Source organism: Pecten maximus, chromosome 11, assembly GCF_902652985.1.
Source record: "Pecten maximus chromosome 11, xPecMax1.1, whole genome shotgun sequence".
Taxonomy (NCBI): domain Eukaryota; kingdom Metazoa; phylum Mollusca; class Bivalvia; order Pectinida; family Pectinidae; genus Pecten; species Pecten maximus.
In genome coordinates, this window is record NC_047025.1 from 33,116,841 (window position 1) to 33,136,980 (window position 20,140).

At 35.0% G+C, this 20,140-nt stretch overlaps 2 protein-coding genes across 2 annotated transcripts; both read right to left on the minus strand.

Annotated features, from left to right (window-relative positions):
• Positions 1–374: 374 nt before the first annotated feature.
• On the minus strand, positions 375–7,441 carry LOC117337666 (biogenesis of lysosome-related organelles complex 1 subunit 4-like). Its single transcript, XM_033898761.1, has 5 exons — positions 7,269–7,441; positions 6,797–6,868; positions 3,847–3,948; positions 3,584–3,703; positions 375–2,735 (listed from the first exon to the last, which is right to left on the minus strand). Exons 1-5 carry the CDS (start codon positions 7,431–7,433, stop codon positions 2,565–2,567), a joined length of 630 nt encoding a protein of 209 aa, XP_033754652.1. The 5' UTR covers positions 7,434–7,441; the 3' UTR covers positions 375–2,564.
• An 833-nt stretch (positions 7,442–8,274) lies between these two features.
• On the minus strand, positions 8,275–15,858 carry LOC117337856. Its single transcript, XM_033898987.1, has 3 exons — positions 15,715–15,858; positions 11,384–13,080; positions 8,275–10,954 (listed from the first exon to the last, which is right to left on the minus strand). The coding sequence occupies exons 2-3, from the start codon at positions 13,045–13,047 to the stop codon at positions 9,943–9,945; spliced, it is 2,676 nt and encodes an 891-aa protein (XP_033754878.1). The 5' UTR covers positions 13,048–13,080; positions 15,715–15,858; the 3' UTR covers positions 8,275–9,942.
• Between the last annotated feature and the right edge of the window lie 4,282 nt (positions 15,859–20,140).

Genomic DNA, 20,140 nt, shown 5'->3' on the forward strand with positions numbered 1-20,140 from the left:
GAACTTAATGTTACGACACTATTGGTATGGTGTACAAATTGTAAGTAAGAACGAAATATACGGAGGGGTTCTGTGTATACCACTGATTCAGAACAGGACGGGCAGACACTCGATAGGTTGGACAGACATGGCCACCGTCTACAGATTCATCTGAACGGATACCTGTATTGAAAGACTTTCAGAGCGGAGTTGAGCATCATCCACAGATGGTCCTAATTAAAATCCTGACCTTTCTTTGCCAGATATGGCCACCATCTTGATTAATATACTTAGTAGTTGTCACTATTTCTCCTAAAAGGCAATTGTATTGAGAATTCCATAATTTAGTATGTAGTTCAGAACTCTGTGTTTCAAAAAGAAAACAGAAGAATGAAGAAGATTTAATAACTTTATATAATATAATCAGTTTATGACATTTATATTGCACAAGTGTAATAAAATTGTATATTACACGGACATTTTTTAGCATTCAAATGGTTACCACAGTTCAACTATTATGTCATTTTCTCCAACACCAATGCTGACAACCAAACTTAATTATTTGATTTACACATAGAATAGTTCGTTAATCTGTCTGCTATAGTTCCAACATGATGAATTGAAACAATTGAAATATTTGATCCATATATATCAAGCAAAGAAATGTACAAGAAAGACTGTATGGAATAAAGATCTGGAGGATTTGAGGTACTCATTCCATTGCACTATAATATGGTTATAAGATACTTTAATAAAATTGAGGTATTTTGATAAATCCTGAATGGTTCTTGCTTCGCAATGATAGAACAATTGAACATGTGTTGGAACACGCTTTAGATACAGAGAATTCTTTATTGATATGTGATTGAAAGTCATTCTTGACCATTTTACACTGGTACCATCTTGCTTGAATGTAACTTGCTGTGGGTAAAACAGACAGGCAGGCAGCACAAAAGACATACCCAAATCAAGTGTGCCCAATGATTTATAGTGGTAAATGTTAATCTCGTGTAACAATTTGGAAAGTACCAATACAGTCTACGTCATTTAAAGCTATCTGGTTTTAACGGCTGACTTTCATTAGTTTGATGTGTATATCATTTACAATCAATATACTTTCCAACATTAGTATAATACCTTCATCACAGAGACATATTTAACAAGATATCACAGACGGACCTTGGCTCCCACCACTGAATGGTATTAATGCTGATCATTTCTCTACTATTCTTATCTTCCTCCTTTCCTCTTAATTGAGATCAAGGGGAGCCTACATATGAAATATGTATAAGAAATATCCAACAAGAACATGGAAAAATAGCTATCAAACAAAAGGAACTTATAAATATGGAGAAACATTTATACCGAGCTTTCTGAAAAATAGTGACAACAAAGTTGTACTCTTAAAATTCAAACCTGTCGACTACCGGTATTTTTTTTCCTGACCAGTCTCAAAATTGAACATAAAGAACTTTATGAGAAGTAACGATGTAACAAACTTCAATTGTTAAAACTTTAAAATTACAACCTGCTGGCCATTTTGTTTTTGGATAATCTCAAAATTGATCCTGCACACTCAGGGACCAAGGAAAATGTCCAAATAAAATTTGAGCGAGATCCTGCTGGTACTAAAGAAATTCCAGGTAGTTATAACAAGGACTGTCAACAGACTATGGACAAAGGGCTTTTTGAACAAGCCACCATCATCACATGGTGGGCTAATGAAATTAGCAAGAAATACATATACATATTTGTATATACATGTGGAACATTGAAGTATTCAAGAGTTGTAAGTTTAGAAATCCAACATTTTAGACATTGTAAGTATCATCGTAGTCTTACTACATGTCATGATTTAACTTTAGCTTTTATTTGGAGAGGAAAGCATGTGGCCAAAACTAAAACACTATACTGTATACAGATTGATAGGAAGGTTCAAATTAGTTATCAAGCAAGCGCCAATATATCCTTTAGTGGTGTATATTTACTACACACACTATGAGACCCCGGGTAGTATTTGTTTTATACATTGTATAAGATCATTTTACAATGCCACTTATTAAAGCAAGACAGCACAGCAATATATATATTGTACAATGGTTGTTTGATGGCGGTGAATGTGATGTGACACAAGACAAAGCTTAAACTTAAGTGGTATAATGTTCATATAGGTTCATATGACAATGTACACTTAATATTTTATTAACAATACAATATACCTTAATTGAAAAAAAAAAAAATCCAAAAATTCTAAATTTACCTTAATACAGAGCAAAAAAAAAGACAGCATTGTTGTACCAAACTTCTGGATATGGTGTCATAATCATTGTAATTAAATTTTATTGGTTTTTCCAAAATGACACATAATAATTTGAAGCAGTTAAACACAAAAATTCAATAATCATTGACCTATTGATCAATTATACTCTGATAATACCTGTACATGTACCTCATAACAGTAATATTACCTGGAATTTATATGATAGCATCAACAAGCACCTCTGTCAACAAACACTCACACTCCTCAACATAGCACTCACAAACCATAGCATGAAATGTTCCTATAAATACTAACACTCTTAATATCAGGAAACTGTCGACTCCTCAGGTTTAATATTTCTGTCTGGTTTCAAACCATCAACACCCTCTCCTTGTCCATCCTCTTGTGATGGTTGTTTGGGAAAATAGCCCTCTGTTCGAAATATTTCCGGAGGGGTGAATGACAGAGTCCGGTTGTCTTTGGTCTGTGAACGTTTCTATAAGAAACAAAACAGGGAATTGATACAAGCATTTTGTAAATAGATAATTCAACCTCTTTAAACAAAGCAAAATATACATCGGAAACTTATGGTAGATAAATAATTCCAACCTCTTCAATCAAAGCAAAATACACATTGGAATCCCACAGTAGATAGACAATTCAACCTCTTCAAACAAAGCAAAATATTCATTCGAACCTAATGATTTTCCTTGTTAAACAAAGATATCATTCTCTCTTTATCCAAGGAAAACAAACAGATACAATTCTCCCCTTATCAATCAATTTCTTTATCTGATTTGATCTAATTTGACATTTGCAGTAACATGCGTGTACATTGTACGTCAACAGACCAGATAGGATATACAGTGTAGTAGAAAAAACAGGAAGAGATAAAATGTCTTCTGTCAATCAACAGAGAGACCAGTGTCAACTGGCAAGGCATAATATGACTGATCAATATCTATCATTAAACAGTTTCCACCAAGGCTCCAGTGCTAAGTATCACAGGGGCTTCACATGTTCCTATTAAGTTGAAAAGATTTATATTGTCAAAATCCCCAGTTTTCAAATCTTTACCAAAATGAGCATTTTAATAATTTCTAATATATTGTGAAGGAGCATTTTCATAATTTCTAATATACTGTGAAGGGGCATTCATATGCTTCATTATCATGTTCATGTACAAGTTAGTACGTTCTTTGACAGATTTCAAATACATGAGCTCACAATAAAGGTAATGGTCAAAGTATGGCTACTATGCAGACTTTTTAAGTATTTGCGGGTTAAAACAAACTACAATAGGTTATTCTGTTTTCATTGATTTATCACAACAAGAAGACTTACTGGACTCACAAACGAGGAGAGCATTTTCTTGAGACCACTAAATGAGCCCATCTCATCCTCTGCCTTATTGACACACTCCTCCATCGTTCCAATGTTGTCACGTACCACTGATACAAATGCCTGTCAAACAAATATATATACAACATTTAAATGACCATTCATGATTTTATTGACAACAACCATCTATAATGGTTCATAAATGTTGTGTCTTAATGAATCACTTATAATGAAGATTTTGCATCAAGTTTGATGAAATTACAAACCTCAAGTTTGTCGATCTTATCAAATATAGCTTGGATCTCAGCCTGCTTGCCCTGTATCTTTGGTAATGTGGAAGTTAGGCACAGAGTGGAGTCACTGCGAATCTGTAATGTGCAACAAACCATATTATGTGTCTACAGTTTAATGATAAAGAAGGGCTGAATCCATCACATTAAATTGCCAGTATGGAATCTTGGCCAAATTATTATTTCCAATTTTTATGTTGAATGTTATGTTGGTGATGTTTTAGGATATGGCAATAGTTATATTTCTAACAGACGTGATATGATTCCCCAATGCATTTCTGAATCATAATGTAGAAATTGTATGGATGCATTTTCAGATAATGGTATTCAAATACCAAAAATTACCTCTGTTGGTGATTTTTGTTAAATCAAACGTAACCCATGTGAAACCCATTACAGGTACCAATTCAAATGTGTTGTTGATCTTGTGTAGTCTACGAAATAAATACTATGCATATAAATATATAGTTTCATATTTCATAGTTCACAATAGTGACCTTGAAAATAGGCCAAGGTCATTTATATGCCAAATAACTATATTTCTGTTACAGGAAAATATCAGACATGTGGGTCTTCGGGATCTCAAAAAGAGGATCCTTGAATTTTTGAACATATCTAACCCCTGTTACCTCTCAAATAGGCTCAGCCAGGGTCATTTAAGGACGCGCCAGGTTTTTGAGGTGGATGAAAGCCGGAGTACCTGGAGAAAAACCACCGACCTACGATCAGTATCAAGAAGGTTTCGAACTCGCAACCCAGAGGTTGAGGGCTAGTGTCAAAGTGTCGGGGCACCTTAACCACTCTGCAACCGCGGCCCCTCTCTAAAATTATAAGTAATAAGGTCCAGGACATTCCTTTGAAGAAACTTCTTACTACTTTGTTCTAAGAACCTGCTGGTAAAATATCCAACCTCTGGGGCTTAATGGAAGTTGAAAAGTTCCTCAAAGGGCTTTTTCCTATTTGACCCAGTGACCATAAAAGGTCAAGGTCAGGTATATGAAGAAACTTTTTAGGACACAGACCTTGAGGCCCACTGACAACATATCAGGCCTCAGGTCTTCTGGATCATGAGAAGGAGACTCTGAAAGTTTTTACTATATATATGATGACCTTTTTACCTTGGTATGCACATGTTGGCCCTGACTGACCCCCAGGGGCTGATGGGCAGGGCTAAAAAGGGTCAAATTAACTGAAATTTCAAAAATCTTCTTCTCAAGACCCAAATAAGGTAGAATCAAATACTCTTCATAGATGGAAGGGTCTTATGGTGCTTTACTAAAAAAAAATGTTTTCAGGTAACACATTTGCCTCTGCGCCAGTGTCAAATTTCAAATCAACCATGTAGTTGTGCACACTCAATATAGTTTCCAAGTCCCTGTTCGATTCCTGTGATGATTTATAACACCAATAGTTAGATGGTTTACAAATAACCATCCGGTTTCTGTTCCTACACATGGATTTGTAGTGGTTTTATTTCCACTTTTGTAGCACGTCTTCCCCTAGGCAGGACACTGTCTGGGGGCACGTTCATTACCACATTTACCACACACCTTACCAGTTTTCTGTGAAGTACTAGCATTCAGTTACTGTCTTTAATTCTTCAGATGAGACCTGGATTTTGACTTTGCATTTCCTGGAGACTGACGTGTTTTGCTTTACAACATTACTTTATGTTCAGTTTCATTCAAATCTTTCATTTGAGCACAATGAATTTCAAACTTCTCTTGAAGTGGTACTACTTTATCTACATCCGAGTCTTGAAACGTCAACGTGTTAAATACCTCAGCACCTTCCTTGCCGACCACGTGGAGCAACAGTGCATATATTGCAGTTTTCCCATTTTTTTGTCGGATTCCCTAGCTTCCAGGTAGAACTGGCACTTTTGTTTCCATCTTCTTTAGTTTTCTGCTACACTGTCATCAAAGCCTTAATGCAACAGTGGTTTTACATCTCCATTCTGACACCATGTCATGTTGTGTTATACCAAAAGTTAAAACCAGAACACTGCCCATCTTAGAACAATGTGTATTCAATGACAATGTACTTGAAGTGAAGAAATCAATAAATCATGAAATCATATCTATGGAACGGAATTCAAGTAAATATTACACTATCCGTTATTGCATTCTTGTGTGCAACATTGTGTTATGCGAATTGAACCTTATCATTTCCTTTATTATCATTCATGTATTCAGTGTTAAGATTGCATATTGCAGTTTGATTATTCCAGTCGTCAACATTGTCATTTCGAGTTTGCATTGCGCAAAGCGGTATTCGCTAGGTCAACATTCAGTATTGCATTATCTGCATTCGCGTTTACTTTGTGATTGTTGGCGATCTCATTCTTTAGTTCTTCATTATGCAGTATGGGTGTGCTGCGGTGTTTTATGCTATTCGGAATTCATCGGACTTTGCCGCAGTAATCGAAGCATCCGGTAATAGAATAGCGCTTCGCAAAATTTTAAGTGAAGTCATTTCTCGTTTATCGGTTACTTTTGCCTAAAATAACTGACTAATTGTAGCATACACAGGCACTAGGTAATTAATTCAGACAATTTCAGTGTTTTGGTGATGTTGACTTGACATAATATGACAACAGGGACATGTCTAGTCTATATTAAACTAGCCAGAAATACCTAGACTATATATAAAGACAAAGTTTGCACATAAGAGAGTTACTAAAGAAGGTGAGTTTTAAGCATTTAACATTCCAGATTACTGTTTGTATAATTATGACTCAAATATGTTATTTTCATTTGTGAACTGCAATATGCAATCTTAACACTGAATACATGAATGATAATAAAGGAAATGATAATTAAGGTTCAATTCGCATAACACAATGTTAATGTTGCACACAAGAATGCAATAACGGATAGTGTAATATTTACTTGAATTCCGTTCCATACATATCTTTTCCACTCACCATATCGACAAGACTACCAAATTCATCCAATTTCGTCAGCATATCTTCAATGGTTTCACCAAATTTATTTTTCTGTAAAAAGATGTTAAAACATGTTTTATTGCTAAACAATAGAACCCCCCTCCGCCAACACGCAGCCTTAGGTTGAATTGAAATCCCCGTGTCTCACTCCCCAGGGGGTGCTTATTTCTCTCTTACTCTTTTTACTCTCTATAACCGTTACTGAGTATATCTAATACTGACGTTACGTCAATGCACGAAAATGCTGATGTGACATGATTGAATTATCGTGACATCATTGTATTGATGCTTTGACATCATATGTCTCATGTTACTACTGATTACTGATTCGTCGAGTCGGTGCAGTGTTACGCCACTGCCGTATGTCTTTACTCAGTCCACTGTCTGATTACAGTAGGCTAAATTTGCTGTGTGATACAGTAACATGAGATAAAACAATCCGGAGGATTACCTCTTTAGACGCATCGATTTCAAGATAACTCGAATAATCCTTCGATAATCTCTCCAACATATCTACCACTTCTTCTTTACCATTAACTTCTTTTTCAGACTCTGCATTATCTATCAAAGTTCCATTGCGATCGGCGTCCATTTTGTTCAACCTGTGACCAATCATATACGCCTCCATACGAAAGAGTTCCAATGGATACCTTACTTTCACTTTCGTTTTACCGAAAAAATCGATACAACAGAATATGTCTTTAATTGGTTAAAAGGCTCAATCCATACGTGCATGTGTATATTTTTTCGCATTGGGCATATGGAAAAACGCTGAGCAAATATAAACATATCCGCTTGTTACTAGCAAACGCCCACAGGGGCTCGTTTTCTGATTTCTGAGCAACATATGACATCAGTAAACAACCACAACAATCTAAATTAACCTTATAAAAAAATCGGGTTATCGATGTATAATTTTTTTATACATCGATAACCCCGATTTTTTATTGATTACTGATGTCATATACATGTATTACTCATGCAGAAACCCGAAACCAATTTTAAGCCCCTGTGTTTGGTAGGGCAACACATCTGTGTGATCAAGTCAACACGTCTATGTAATCAAGATAATGACTGTGTAATCAGGGCAACAACAACACATTTTCCGTGTGACCATGGCCAGGACAACGACAATTTATTGTTGGTGTAATCAGGGCAACAACAACACATTTTCCGTGTGACCATGGCCAGGACAACGGCAATTTATTGTTGGTGTAATCAGGGCAACACAAATTTTCTTTGGATTTTTATTACAAAACAAATTGATGAAAAATGATTCAATATTGTAATAAGTAATCCAATATTAAGGATGATAGGTAGATAGTATTTCAGCAAATCTGAAAAAGAAAATCATCCAAGAGAACTTGGCACAACATATATATGCCAAATTCTTCAAATTATCAAAATATAATAACCATGCGGCTGATGCCACTGGAGATTAAACAATCAAATACATGTATAATTGAATTATTTATTAATTGACAATACTGGCACACATACAAAATATTCATGAAATCATATCCACAAATGTTGTACATACATGCACTTGTGCATTGTTGAATTGTTTCCAGAACTCTTTATTCAACAAATATAGTGAACATTGACATGAAGAGATATATAGTTCCACTATATTCAAGGGGTTGATAATTTATCATGAAAATAAAATCAATAGACAAAGTTATCATTCATTTCATAACTTCTCTGAATAGCATCCTTTTTGTTCCATGCTTGACAAACCACCAAAATTTTCACCAATAATAAAAAAAACAAAACAAAAAAAACATACATCATCAAATCAGAGAGCTATAATAGATATTGTTAAAAATTCTATAGCAAAGCTAGCAAAAAAGTCCATTTCATAGAGTTTTAATTACAATAAAGAAGTTAGAAATTTGAACAGAAAACTTCTGTTTTGCAAAATAAAAATAAACCACTAATCTTCAGAATATAAATCAAGTTGTTTCGATATAGGGAATTTGGCCGAAAAGAAGTCTGAAGATACAGTGTAAAAGTTGGAATGAAGAGTCTACAAATTGTATTGACTAGAACTATTTCAAACATACATAATAATACAAAACAAACTTATACTAATGATTGTGGTATACTATACATCTTTAGTCTCTACTTCGCCTGTTGATGATGAAAAGTCTTTCTGATTGATCCTTTCTTTCTGGCTTGTACTTTCCAAATGATTAAAAGATCATTGAAAATAGATCTTTGTTACAAATCATGCTTTTATCTTTATTACAATCTGACAAGCCGTGACTGGCGAAACCGGTCGGCAAATAATTAAAGTCTAATCATTTACCTAAAGTTTTGAAGCTGTTGAATGTTGAGCTACACTCCTTCCTTATGTCTTCGTTATGGAACTGATGTTATAATATGACAGTCAGTGGTCTTAACACATCATGTTTACTATGGACAGTATTTTTGAAAAATCCCAAAATAGTGATAACATTTCATAACCAAGAAATGTCCATTTTCTAATGTACCTCCGTCAAATCTGAAAACACACTACCAAGTTCATCTATGTTGAAAATATGCATTGTTGCACTGATCAGGCCTACAATCAGAAACCTTCAGATTACTTGAGATGAAATCTTACATTATACTGTTGAATAAAACACCAAGGTTAATACTTATTCTCTAACTGTCTCACAGCAAACGATGGAGGTAGGTACTTATTTATAAGCCATGTTTTCCCCTATTATATCATATAAATTTAGATAGATTTAACTCTTTGAGAACCACAACATACTGGAAGATAATAAATATAAATCTTGATATTGATTTAAATACATGTATTATGGATATCTGTAGACTTGTAGTGTTGAAGTGTACCAGTTAACAGACTCGCCAACTGTCATCTTAAACCAGTTATATCTGAGCCGTTAAGATTGATTCCATCTACTCCCCACAAAAATATTAAGATCTTGTAAACAGACAGAAGGTAATTCAATAGATATCAGATTAAGTGTAAAGAATACACAGAGGCCTTGGTCAGATCTACACAACATTCTAGTACAATGGAATCATCGTTCATGCTTCCGATACTTGTTTTAATATATAGGCATCATTTTATGGTCTAATATTTCAACTGACAACTTATTCTGATTGCACACTTGTTACTGGTTAACCATCAGACAGCTGACCTGAGCCAGATCCTGTATGGTAGCACTACTAGTCTGGTCACTGTTTAGGATCACAGGGTTTAAAGTGACTGGCTGGCCTGAGAGGATCAGCATTCCGTTCTCTACATTGGTGGTCCCATCTACCCCCTTTAGGGACCCTAACGAGTCTGTTATATCAACCACATTGTCAGCAGACATTACATCTGTAATAGTCTCTGTGGCACCCACCACATTTTCAGCAGCTGAAGCAGGCATGTGAAACGTGATCGTATGTGTAGTTACTCCATCTTTGATATCTGATGACATTATAGATGTTTCTACGCCATTCAAGATCTGTGGTGTTTCATTGTTGGTTTGTTCAGAATTCTGTGAAGAAATGGCATTTAGGGCTGATAGAACTAGCTGTGCAGCAGATAAGTCAGAAGGTACTAGGCCTTCATAACTAGACAGTCTTGTTAAATCCTCCTCACTAATCTGAGTCTCTCCAGATTCTGAAGTCTGAATCTGCATCTGAAGCTGATTATCTACCATTCTGCTCATTGGAACTTCAACCACATGCTCCTCAACAGTTTGACCCTCAATTTGACCTAAACCCTGGAAATTCAGAGTCTCACCAAATTTCATATTGGTTGCACCTTGCACTGTGACCTTTTCCATTTTTGCTCCTTGCTGGAATTGTGAACTGATTGCCGGTTGCTGTATAATAATGTGTGGACGTGTTTGTTGTGGAAGGGGTGGAGCATTTTCAATAATCAAACCATTTTTATGGTCTTCCATATGACCTTTAAAGCTAACCTCATTGACAGTACGGAATGTGCAAATGTCACAGCAGAAGACACCAATATTGCCTCCTGGGTGTTTATTCTTCATATGCATCTTAATGGAAATAGCCTGTATACATGAATATCCACAAAACTGACACTTATAAGGTTTCTGGCCAGAATGTCGCATCTTGTGACGACGCAGGGAATTGTGGTCACCCGTCACATACTGACAGTTGTCACACCTACAACAAAACAATGCTATTGTATGACATTGTAAACAAACAACATATACAATATAAAACAGTAGTAGTTGAAAAAACTCAAGTATAATGTGAAAAAATCAAAATGAAATACTGTACCAAGGTTTATCAATTACCGGTAAATGTCGAATAATACTAATTATTAGACTAATTCCTGACATATGTGCATATTGTAGTTGATCGATCTATGAAATGTAACTGTTTTAGATGACACTTTTAATGCTAACTCTTAGTAGTCTCTACAAATTAAATTTTGGATGTCCTTAAGCTTGTATATGAATTCATTTCCATTATGCCATTGTGAATTGCCTACAGTACATATTTGAAGTTCAAATCTTTAAAAGCGCCTAATATTACCCAAGATATGTTTGGTTAGGTTTTAGACGATCCACTGTATCAATTTTAACTTACTTAAATGGTTTCTCGCCGGTATGAGTCCTGATGTGGAGCTCCATCATGGCCTTACGTGCAGCAGTGTGACCACAGTAGGGGCAAACATATGGCTTAATCTTACTGTGTACAGCCTCAATATGCTTGATAAGGCACTTCTGGTTGGCATACTGGCGTTTACAGATGTGACATTCCTTACGGCGATACCATTTCTTTGGATCATCATCCTGGTGTTCTCCATGAATGGTCTGATGGTTTTTCATCTGGCAGAACTGTTTGAAGCCCTTACCGCAGATGTCACAAGTGTAGGGCCGGTCAACACTGTGAATCTCCTTGTGGATCATCAAGCGACTCATGGTGTCGGTTTTAAATTTTTCACAAATATCACAAGTCAGCAGGTCTGTATCAATTTCATGAACCTTCCACAGGTGCATACGAATCTGTTTCCATGTCTCATTTGTCTTATCACATTCTGGACATTTAAATTCAAAAACATCAGTCATGTGACATTTTAAATGCACCTGGAGTGCCTCCTTTGTCCTGAACTTTGAACTACAACCAAGCTCGTCACATTTCAGTTTAAACCCTTGCATAACTTTAGGTTTTTCTTTTACTTTACTTTTACCAAGATAATAATCTTCCTTTAGAGCCCTTGGAGGTCGGATCTTTCTACGAGACCGACTGGCACGTGGCCTATACTCTTCTTGATCATCCCAATCCAGGTCTGGGTCCGAGTCCAGCGCATAAGGTGGTGATGAGGACGTGGACTTTGTTACTGTTTTTCGTTTCTTGCCACGTCTCGAAGTCTCCACCTGAGTTCCCACACTCACACGATGTGAAAGCTCACTTTCCTCCTCCACTCTGTTAGTGATCTCAGAGTGTTCTTCCATCATGTGGGCACGACACTCATCAATACTATTAAATCCGATACTACACTGGCCACACAGAAATAATTCCCTTGTGATGGGAGCTGACTTCTGATGGGTGGCATCAGTCAGTATCAACGATTCAGACTCCAAAGGAATTTCTATTGCAGTCTGGGATTCCCCTGTTGTCATGACAGGCTGCGTGTTGCTTTGGACCTGTGGAAAAGTCTGTTCAATGATGGTAGGATCAGTGGTGAAACTTTCTTCATCCTGCTCTTCCTCATGGACGGTGACAAAGTGAGTTATATTTGTATCATCATTGGAGTTGCTTTTCTCAGACAATGTACCATCATCAACATCGCCATTGTTGTCAGGCAGTCTTGATGACAGTTGTAAGATGGCATCAGCTGTTGTTGTTTCCATAGACAGTGGTAAGACAGAAACAGCTGACGTTTCCATATCAACAAAATTAGTCATTACTGGTGTCATTTGGTTAGTGACAGTTTGCTCAGACACATCCTGTACACCATTAACATTTGCATCTGGAAAAATGCTGGTAGTGGTTACATTGTTCTCTGTATCCTTTGTATCTTTAGCCTCAGTTGTGTTGCTGGCTGTCCCTTGTGACATAAACTCGGCTTGTGTAACGTGGACCTGGCGGATGTGGAGGCCAATTGTCTGTGGTGCTGTGCTGGTGAAGGCACAGAAGCGACACTTATAAGTGGTCACAATATCCATGTAGTTGGACAGGTCCATGCTAGCCTGCTGCTCCTGTTGTTGTCGCAAGGTCATTGTGTTAGCTGGCAGCTCTGTTGTCATCGTGGCTAAAGTTATATGTCCATATGAATGTAACTGAAAGTAAACAAAAACAAGTGAAACACAACTAATGGAAAATTTTCTATATCAAAAGCATTGAATATTCAGATCATTGTTATTTTACTGAAAATTTTCTATATCAAAAGCATGGAATATTAAGATAATTGATATATTTTACTGAAAATTTTCTAAATTTAAAACCTATCACATTTCTTCCCATTTTAAATCCTAACTTCCCAGTCAGCTCCAACCCAAGTTACTATCAAATTGTGTGTATGTATTTAATTGATCTGTATAAAGCAATGGAATCAATTCTGTACTTGTAAGAATATTTATACTTTTGTATTTACTTTAAGCTAGCAAATATAAGTGTAATAGGAGAGGAAAAATGTAACAACCAGACAGAGACTTGAACGCGGGACCTTTCAGGCAGAGTATTTTTAATTGCTGGTTCCTATTGCATAAGAATGCTAAGATGCTATGTATATTTCTGCTTTTAACTTGAAAATTTTATTTGCAATTCATTCATGAACAGTTATGTTAAAAGTCCAGTTACTGATATTAATTGTTTTACAATTTATTTCTAAATTGTATAATCATAAGTTACAAAATGTATGGTATCTATGATTCATAAAGATAACACTTGTTCACATGATCACTACTTCTGCATTTCTGATATACTGGAGTTAGTTCCCTTTGTTCTTTATCATTTGCAGGTCTATACATCAAAATTTGGTTGAATCCAGGAACAGTTTTATAAATACATGCTTTATTGTAAAGGAATTCCCGAACCTACTGTATACATTGTGTATTTGTAATACTATAACTCAAACTTCTGGTCACTATGGGAAAAAATCCAATAAAAAACACACTACTTTTAACATTGGCAATATTGTAATATTCACTGTGAGGAGACCGTCAAACTTCTGGGAGTTAATATAGACTCCTAAATTTTGATCCATTTATATGTCAAAAACATTTGTTTGAAAGCATCTAGGCTGATATTAAAATGTACTTGGGTGCCTCGGAAAGAATCTTACCCAAGAGGGGCACAGGGCCATTTATCAAACCTTTAACCTGTCAAGTTAAAATTTTCGTCCTTTGGTTTGGCATTTTTACTCAAAATCAAATACCCTGAAGTCCAAAAGAAATCTGTTACAGAGCATTAAAACTTGTAAATCAAGAGTTCAACTGAAGCTATGAGACTCCTTGAAAAGGGAAATTGTTCTACCCTACATATCAACAGGATTAGACTTGTAACAACAGTAACTTTTTCACAAGATTTCATACATGACAAAACCTCAAATTATTCTTTTAGATACATTACACTTTTTGATGTTCCAAAAGTCAAGACTGTTAAGTATGGGACAAACAGTTTAGTGTTTCGCTGCTACAACTTAATATTGGAGCCCTACTTGACCATGATGACAGGAAATTAAAGCTACCTCTTTTAATGATTTTAAAAAACTCATATTAAAATTGAATGGAAACAAATGTAGATGCACAGTGTGCCGATAGAGGCTGTAGTTTCAATCATCACATATATATCCAAAACAAACTGTGATTACCTCCCTTACCTGTGATATTCTGAGTGCTATACTTAATTAGACCTATCCTAAAATTTTCTAATTTATAACATTAAATCTTTCAGTGATAGTGGTAATAAAATGATAGTTCATATGTATTACCTATAATTGTATGATTAAATTAAACTTTATTTAAAATTTGCTGTTATATGACTGTAATATTATTATTTCTTTCTAATGGAAGATGGCTGCATGTGTATGCACAGGCATTTGAAGTTCTGACTTTAAACTGATATTATATAATACCATACAAAAAATAAGGGTATTTACTATAAAAAAAATTTTTTTAAATGATATTGTAAATCGTATATTTTTCCCGATTTAATGATTGTTGTCATCGGAGGCGTTGCATACCTGTTCTTTTTTTTATAGTAAATACCCTTATTTTTTGTATGGTATTATATATCAGTTTACAGTCGGAACTTCAAACGCCTGTGGTGTATTCTTGTAGCAGAGACTTGTATATCAGGTATATACGTCTCTGCTTGTAGGTAGGGGACTCCCAATTACCTGTGATAAGGCCTGTGATAATTCTAACAGCATAAACATATTATTATTATATTTAATGTAAGTGGTGGCAACCATAGTAGACATCGCTGGTAGTGGGATCCCGAACCCTTAGAAAACTCTGCCTGTGTCGACATAACTTTGTCAAAATGAAATGTTGATTTTGAGATCTGTATGTTTGTGTTGCCTTTTACCTGAAATTACATTATTACAAACTGTTACTAGATCTAACATTATTTCACCACTCTCGAACATGCTTGTATAGTATGTGTTTGTAAATCACGTTTTTTATTATCATCATTTTCATGTTATATAGTTGGTTGTAAAAGCCTGAACGGCTTCCGCTGCCGTGTTTTATTATACATGTGCTGCTACTTATACATAAAGTTCACTTGACTTGAACCCTGGGATAATTATATGCAGTGCAAAAAATACAGTACGCACCGAATGTTCTATTCTCGAGTCCCTTTCAAACGAAATTTGGAAAATAAAGCATCGAATAATACATTGACATTGGTGTTGATAGTTAAGTTGACACCAAAAATATCTTATTTGGATAATGATATGATCATTTAACCTGTGTCCTCTGTGTAGCATGCCGAAATCCAGCAAAAAGCTTTTCTTCGTGACTATCTCTTCGTCCTTGCAACTCTTTTGTAACACGTTCTCCGATTGGTCCGAGGTAACTTTGACAAGGGAGGTAATTCAATGGACATATCGCGCGAAATCTTCAAAAATGATCGAAGTATTGACCAATGTGAAAATTGTGCATTATATAGTCTATGTATTTGTAATGCGTTTAAAAGATACGTAAAGTATCGTAATAATAGGCAAAAAGTATATAAATGTCGAAACATAACATTAATATTCCGCTATGTCGTTATTAATCCCCCCTTCTGCAGTCCTTGGCCGCCCTCGGCCGCCCTCTCATTCTCAAATATGCGAGAAATTAATTATTGCTCATAAAACGGTTTTCTTTTAATGTAAACTTTATTTTATTCATTCATTGGTAACACATGAAAAGTAGACACAATCAGAAAAAAATACAGCATGAAATGGATTCAGAAACAAGTTTTTTAAAACTTATATTAATCCGTCTCCGTTAATGACTCATCAATTTAGCATGGTAACAAAGTGGGAGAATGAATATGAATATTGAAATAACTCTATATTGGAAAGAGACAGGTAGTGGGAAATGATAAGATGAGAAGGGAAAGAGAAAGAGGGAGACTGCCGATACCATTGTTCATTTAAAAAGAACTGCATGCTGATACAACTGTGAAAACGATAAATACAGAGTTGAAACGTGGAATTAATCGAATCTCTTGGAGCTGATAATGAATTGTTGCACACATTTAAAAATCAAGGAATTTTCGTCAAAAGTTAAGTTGTTGCTGCCAAAAAGTAATATTTCTGTCGAAATAGGATGATTTAGGGCAAAGAGGGAACGATTTCGAAGGTCGGAAAAAAGTCTACAATGTAATAAAAAATGTTCGTTAGTTTCATCAACTTGACAGTAGGAGCAAAGTGGACTATTTACCAGATTCCTACGAAACAAATAATATTTTAGTGAACTGCACTCCATCCTCAATCTTGCATGGTGAATCTGACCCAATCTACTGCCGATAAGAAAATATGGTGGGACTTTAAGATTTTGTGCGTTTAGATGATATTTTAGTTTTGTTATTGAGGGACTGGTTTTTATTCCATCAGGAAGTGCATTCCAAAGACTAATTACAGATGGCAGAAAGGATTTCATGAAAAGGCTTGTGCGACCGGTTTTCTTTTACTTTCCTGCGACGATTAAAAATTGAAAAGCATTTGTGCAAAATTTTGTCACATAGATCTAGGTTGTTAAAATATAACATTGATATATATATAGAACTGATGTAAAGATTTATTTAAAAAATACGTCGACTGTCACATTTATAAATGCGACACTCAAGGTATTAATTCTAATAGAAATAGAAACTCTTAATTTAGGGTTAATGCCTTGTAAAGAGTTACTTTCTTGTTTTTATTGCATCATAAGTATCAAAAACTTATTTTAAACAAATGAAATATCAGTAACTTTTAATACGGCGATTGATCATTTTCTTGGGACATTATAAAACTATGCACTTCTAAAAACGTAAAATTGTTTGATAACACTTGTCTTTAATGCAATATACGATATGCATCGTACTTTGACCACAGCATCTTAGTTTTTGGACGAAACTTAAATTACAGCATTATATGTATAGTTGATCTTATAGTCTATTAATAATATTATATATATCTGTATACCATTGCTGAACGGTGTTGAGATTGTAGTAAATGAGTCATTTTTTTATTTTTTTATTTTCTTGTTTATTTATTAAAACATATTTTATTGTATCATAAATATACAACGGGAATCACGCACAAATTTTCCAACTTATATGAAGGCCTTTTCCAAGAACAACACATGTAACACATAAATACTTACACAAGATAACAAGTAATAAGTTTGAAAACTTGTGCCCAATCCTCTTGTATATATTGATACAAATAAATTATGTTTAAATCAAACAAGATAACATTAGAATTTAAGTATAGCGATATTACTTTCGGAATATCAGGAGTTAGGGAAGGGTAGAGATGGCATGTTTAGAAGTGCGTATGGAGGGAGAGAATGCTTAAGTCTCCTTCATTTACATTTTATGAAGAATAATTCGAATAATTTTTTACGAAAAAAGTTTTTTAAATATTGTTTTTAGACTGCGTGAATGATCTTTACCGACCCAGATGACATTAGTTCAGACATTCCACTATTCCATACGTTCAGCTGTTCAATGTTCATCATATCTCCTGCCATGTTTTACTTTCGTCTTTGTCTTTCCTTTCCTTATTGAGTATGTATTCGACAAAAGGCAACATTCACAAACCAGACATTTGATTAAAAAAACGTGAATATTACATTATGTATCATTTTTTTTTTTTTTTTGAAAAAAAAAAGGTCCGTAGTCATACTAGAAGTACAACAAACTAATTATGTTGTAGTCCAGCTTTCTTTGCTATTCTGTCTGATTTAGGATCGTCGCTCAATTTTTGGCACGGCTATGCAGGGTAAAACAATCATTTTATAAAAGTCGTACGTCTTTTTTACTTTGTTTTTTGAAGGAGTTTAAATGTTACCATAGACCTGATAAGTTAGCAGATCTATAGATGATCATTCACCACATAGACTTGACATGTTTATCGATTTCATGTCAGAAGATTAGATAATATGAAAGAAAAGTAGTTTACGACGAAAGTTGTATTTTACGTGACGTTCAGCAATAGTAACATAAAGGTCGGTTACAACGAATTTGTGAATCAACGTATCCAGAACTGGTGTCCAATGCCGTTACATGGATTGCGGTAAGCCTAACTTATCCGGGAGATGTTACATGCGAACAAATAACACATTATCACTTGTTTGAAATGGAAACTTTATTTATTTTACAACAATTGAGAAACAAGTTATATCAACTTATATTAATCACGCCTGTTGGCCCGGATTGAATTGTGGCGTAAAGATGATTTTTCAGCAACTTTAAAGTTAGAAAAAATATTTTTCAGAAGCATATGCCGCTAAAAGGTTTTGCTTAGATTGGTTAGAATTGTATTTGTTTGTTTTTTGTTTAACGTCCTATTAACAGCCAGGGTCATTTAAGGACGTGCCAGGTTTTGGAGATGGAGGAAAGCCGGAGTACCCGGAGAAAAACCACCGGCCTACAGTCAGTACCTGGCAACTGCCCCACGTAGGTTTCGAACTCGCAACTCAGAATTGTAATAAAAAAGATGAAAGTAACGCAACTGGAACTAATCAAATCGGAAATGTTACCATTTAAAAGTGAAAGAAAATGCATCACCACGAGTCAGTTCCCACCAAACACAACGTTAACCTAAATCATCGATGTTTATACGTTAAAAGAAGAGCAAGAAAACTGGTAATGCATGAGGAAATAGGGACAGCTATATGCGAGATTCACACGCTTTTCCCAGTAATTTAGATATCGTCCTCTGTTGCTCATGCAAGGACGTGTAATATTGGTAAAATACTGAAATAATAATAATAATGACCATACAATTGTATTTCAATAATACTTGCGATCAAAATTCATTAGAATTAAATACATTGTTTGGTCTTAGTCACCTCGTTTCTGTACATGTGGCTTAATGGTGGATTCTGAATAAAATAAATTATAATAAAAAACACACACGCACTTTTAAAATGTTCGCTACAAAACAGCTGCGGAGGCGGTCCAAATGATGGATTAATATGGCGCTTTCCATGCACTAATTCGAGTTAATTCAAAGTCTGAATGACCGTTGGTGATGGAAATTGGTGGTGATATTGTGTTTTCGCTGTATAGTTATCGACTAAGGGCATAGCTAGTTCAAGCGAAAAAGACAAGTATAATATTATTTATACCAGAGTCTTGTATACTAGTAAAGTATATAGATCTGATTATACTGAAAGAAATGAATCACTTGCTACTATTTTATACACTCCTGAGGGTATAATGATAAAATCGTGATATTATAGCATTTCACATAGATCTTTAATTACCTTTAGGTGTCTTTGTTTACTGCTCCTATAATTAGAGAACAATTATAATATATATCCCGGGGATGAGGATGTGTCTACCAGTTATTTTAAATTATACGGTCTGGTAATGATAATTACTTTCCATGCGGCAGAAAGGGGCGTGGCCATAGAGACCTGATGGTGATGATAATTGGTATGCAAATTAGTATAATTAGTCACATACGTGACATATAAAGCTAGAAAACGAAAGGTAGATTTAACCATTCATTTGACTAATTCATCGGCTGTAGTTGTTTGAACAGTTTCAAAGATAATTCCGTAGCATTACAAAACAAAAAACTACAACTTTATAGGATAAAGTTCGATTTGTTGAAAAAATGCATCCCAGTTCCAAATCTACAAGAATTCCCGTTGTTTATTCAAGGAAAAATAACACTATATGGCCGTG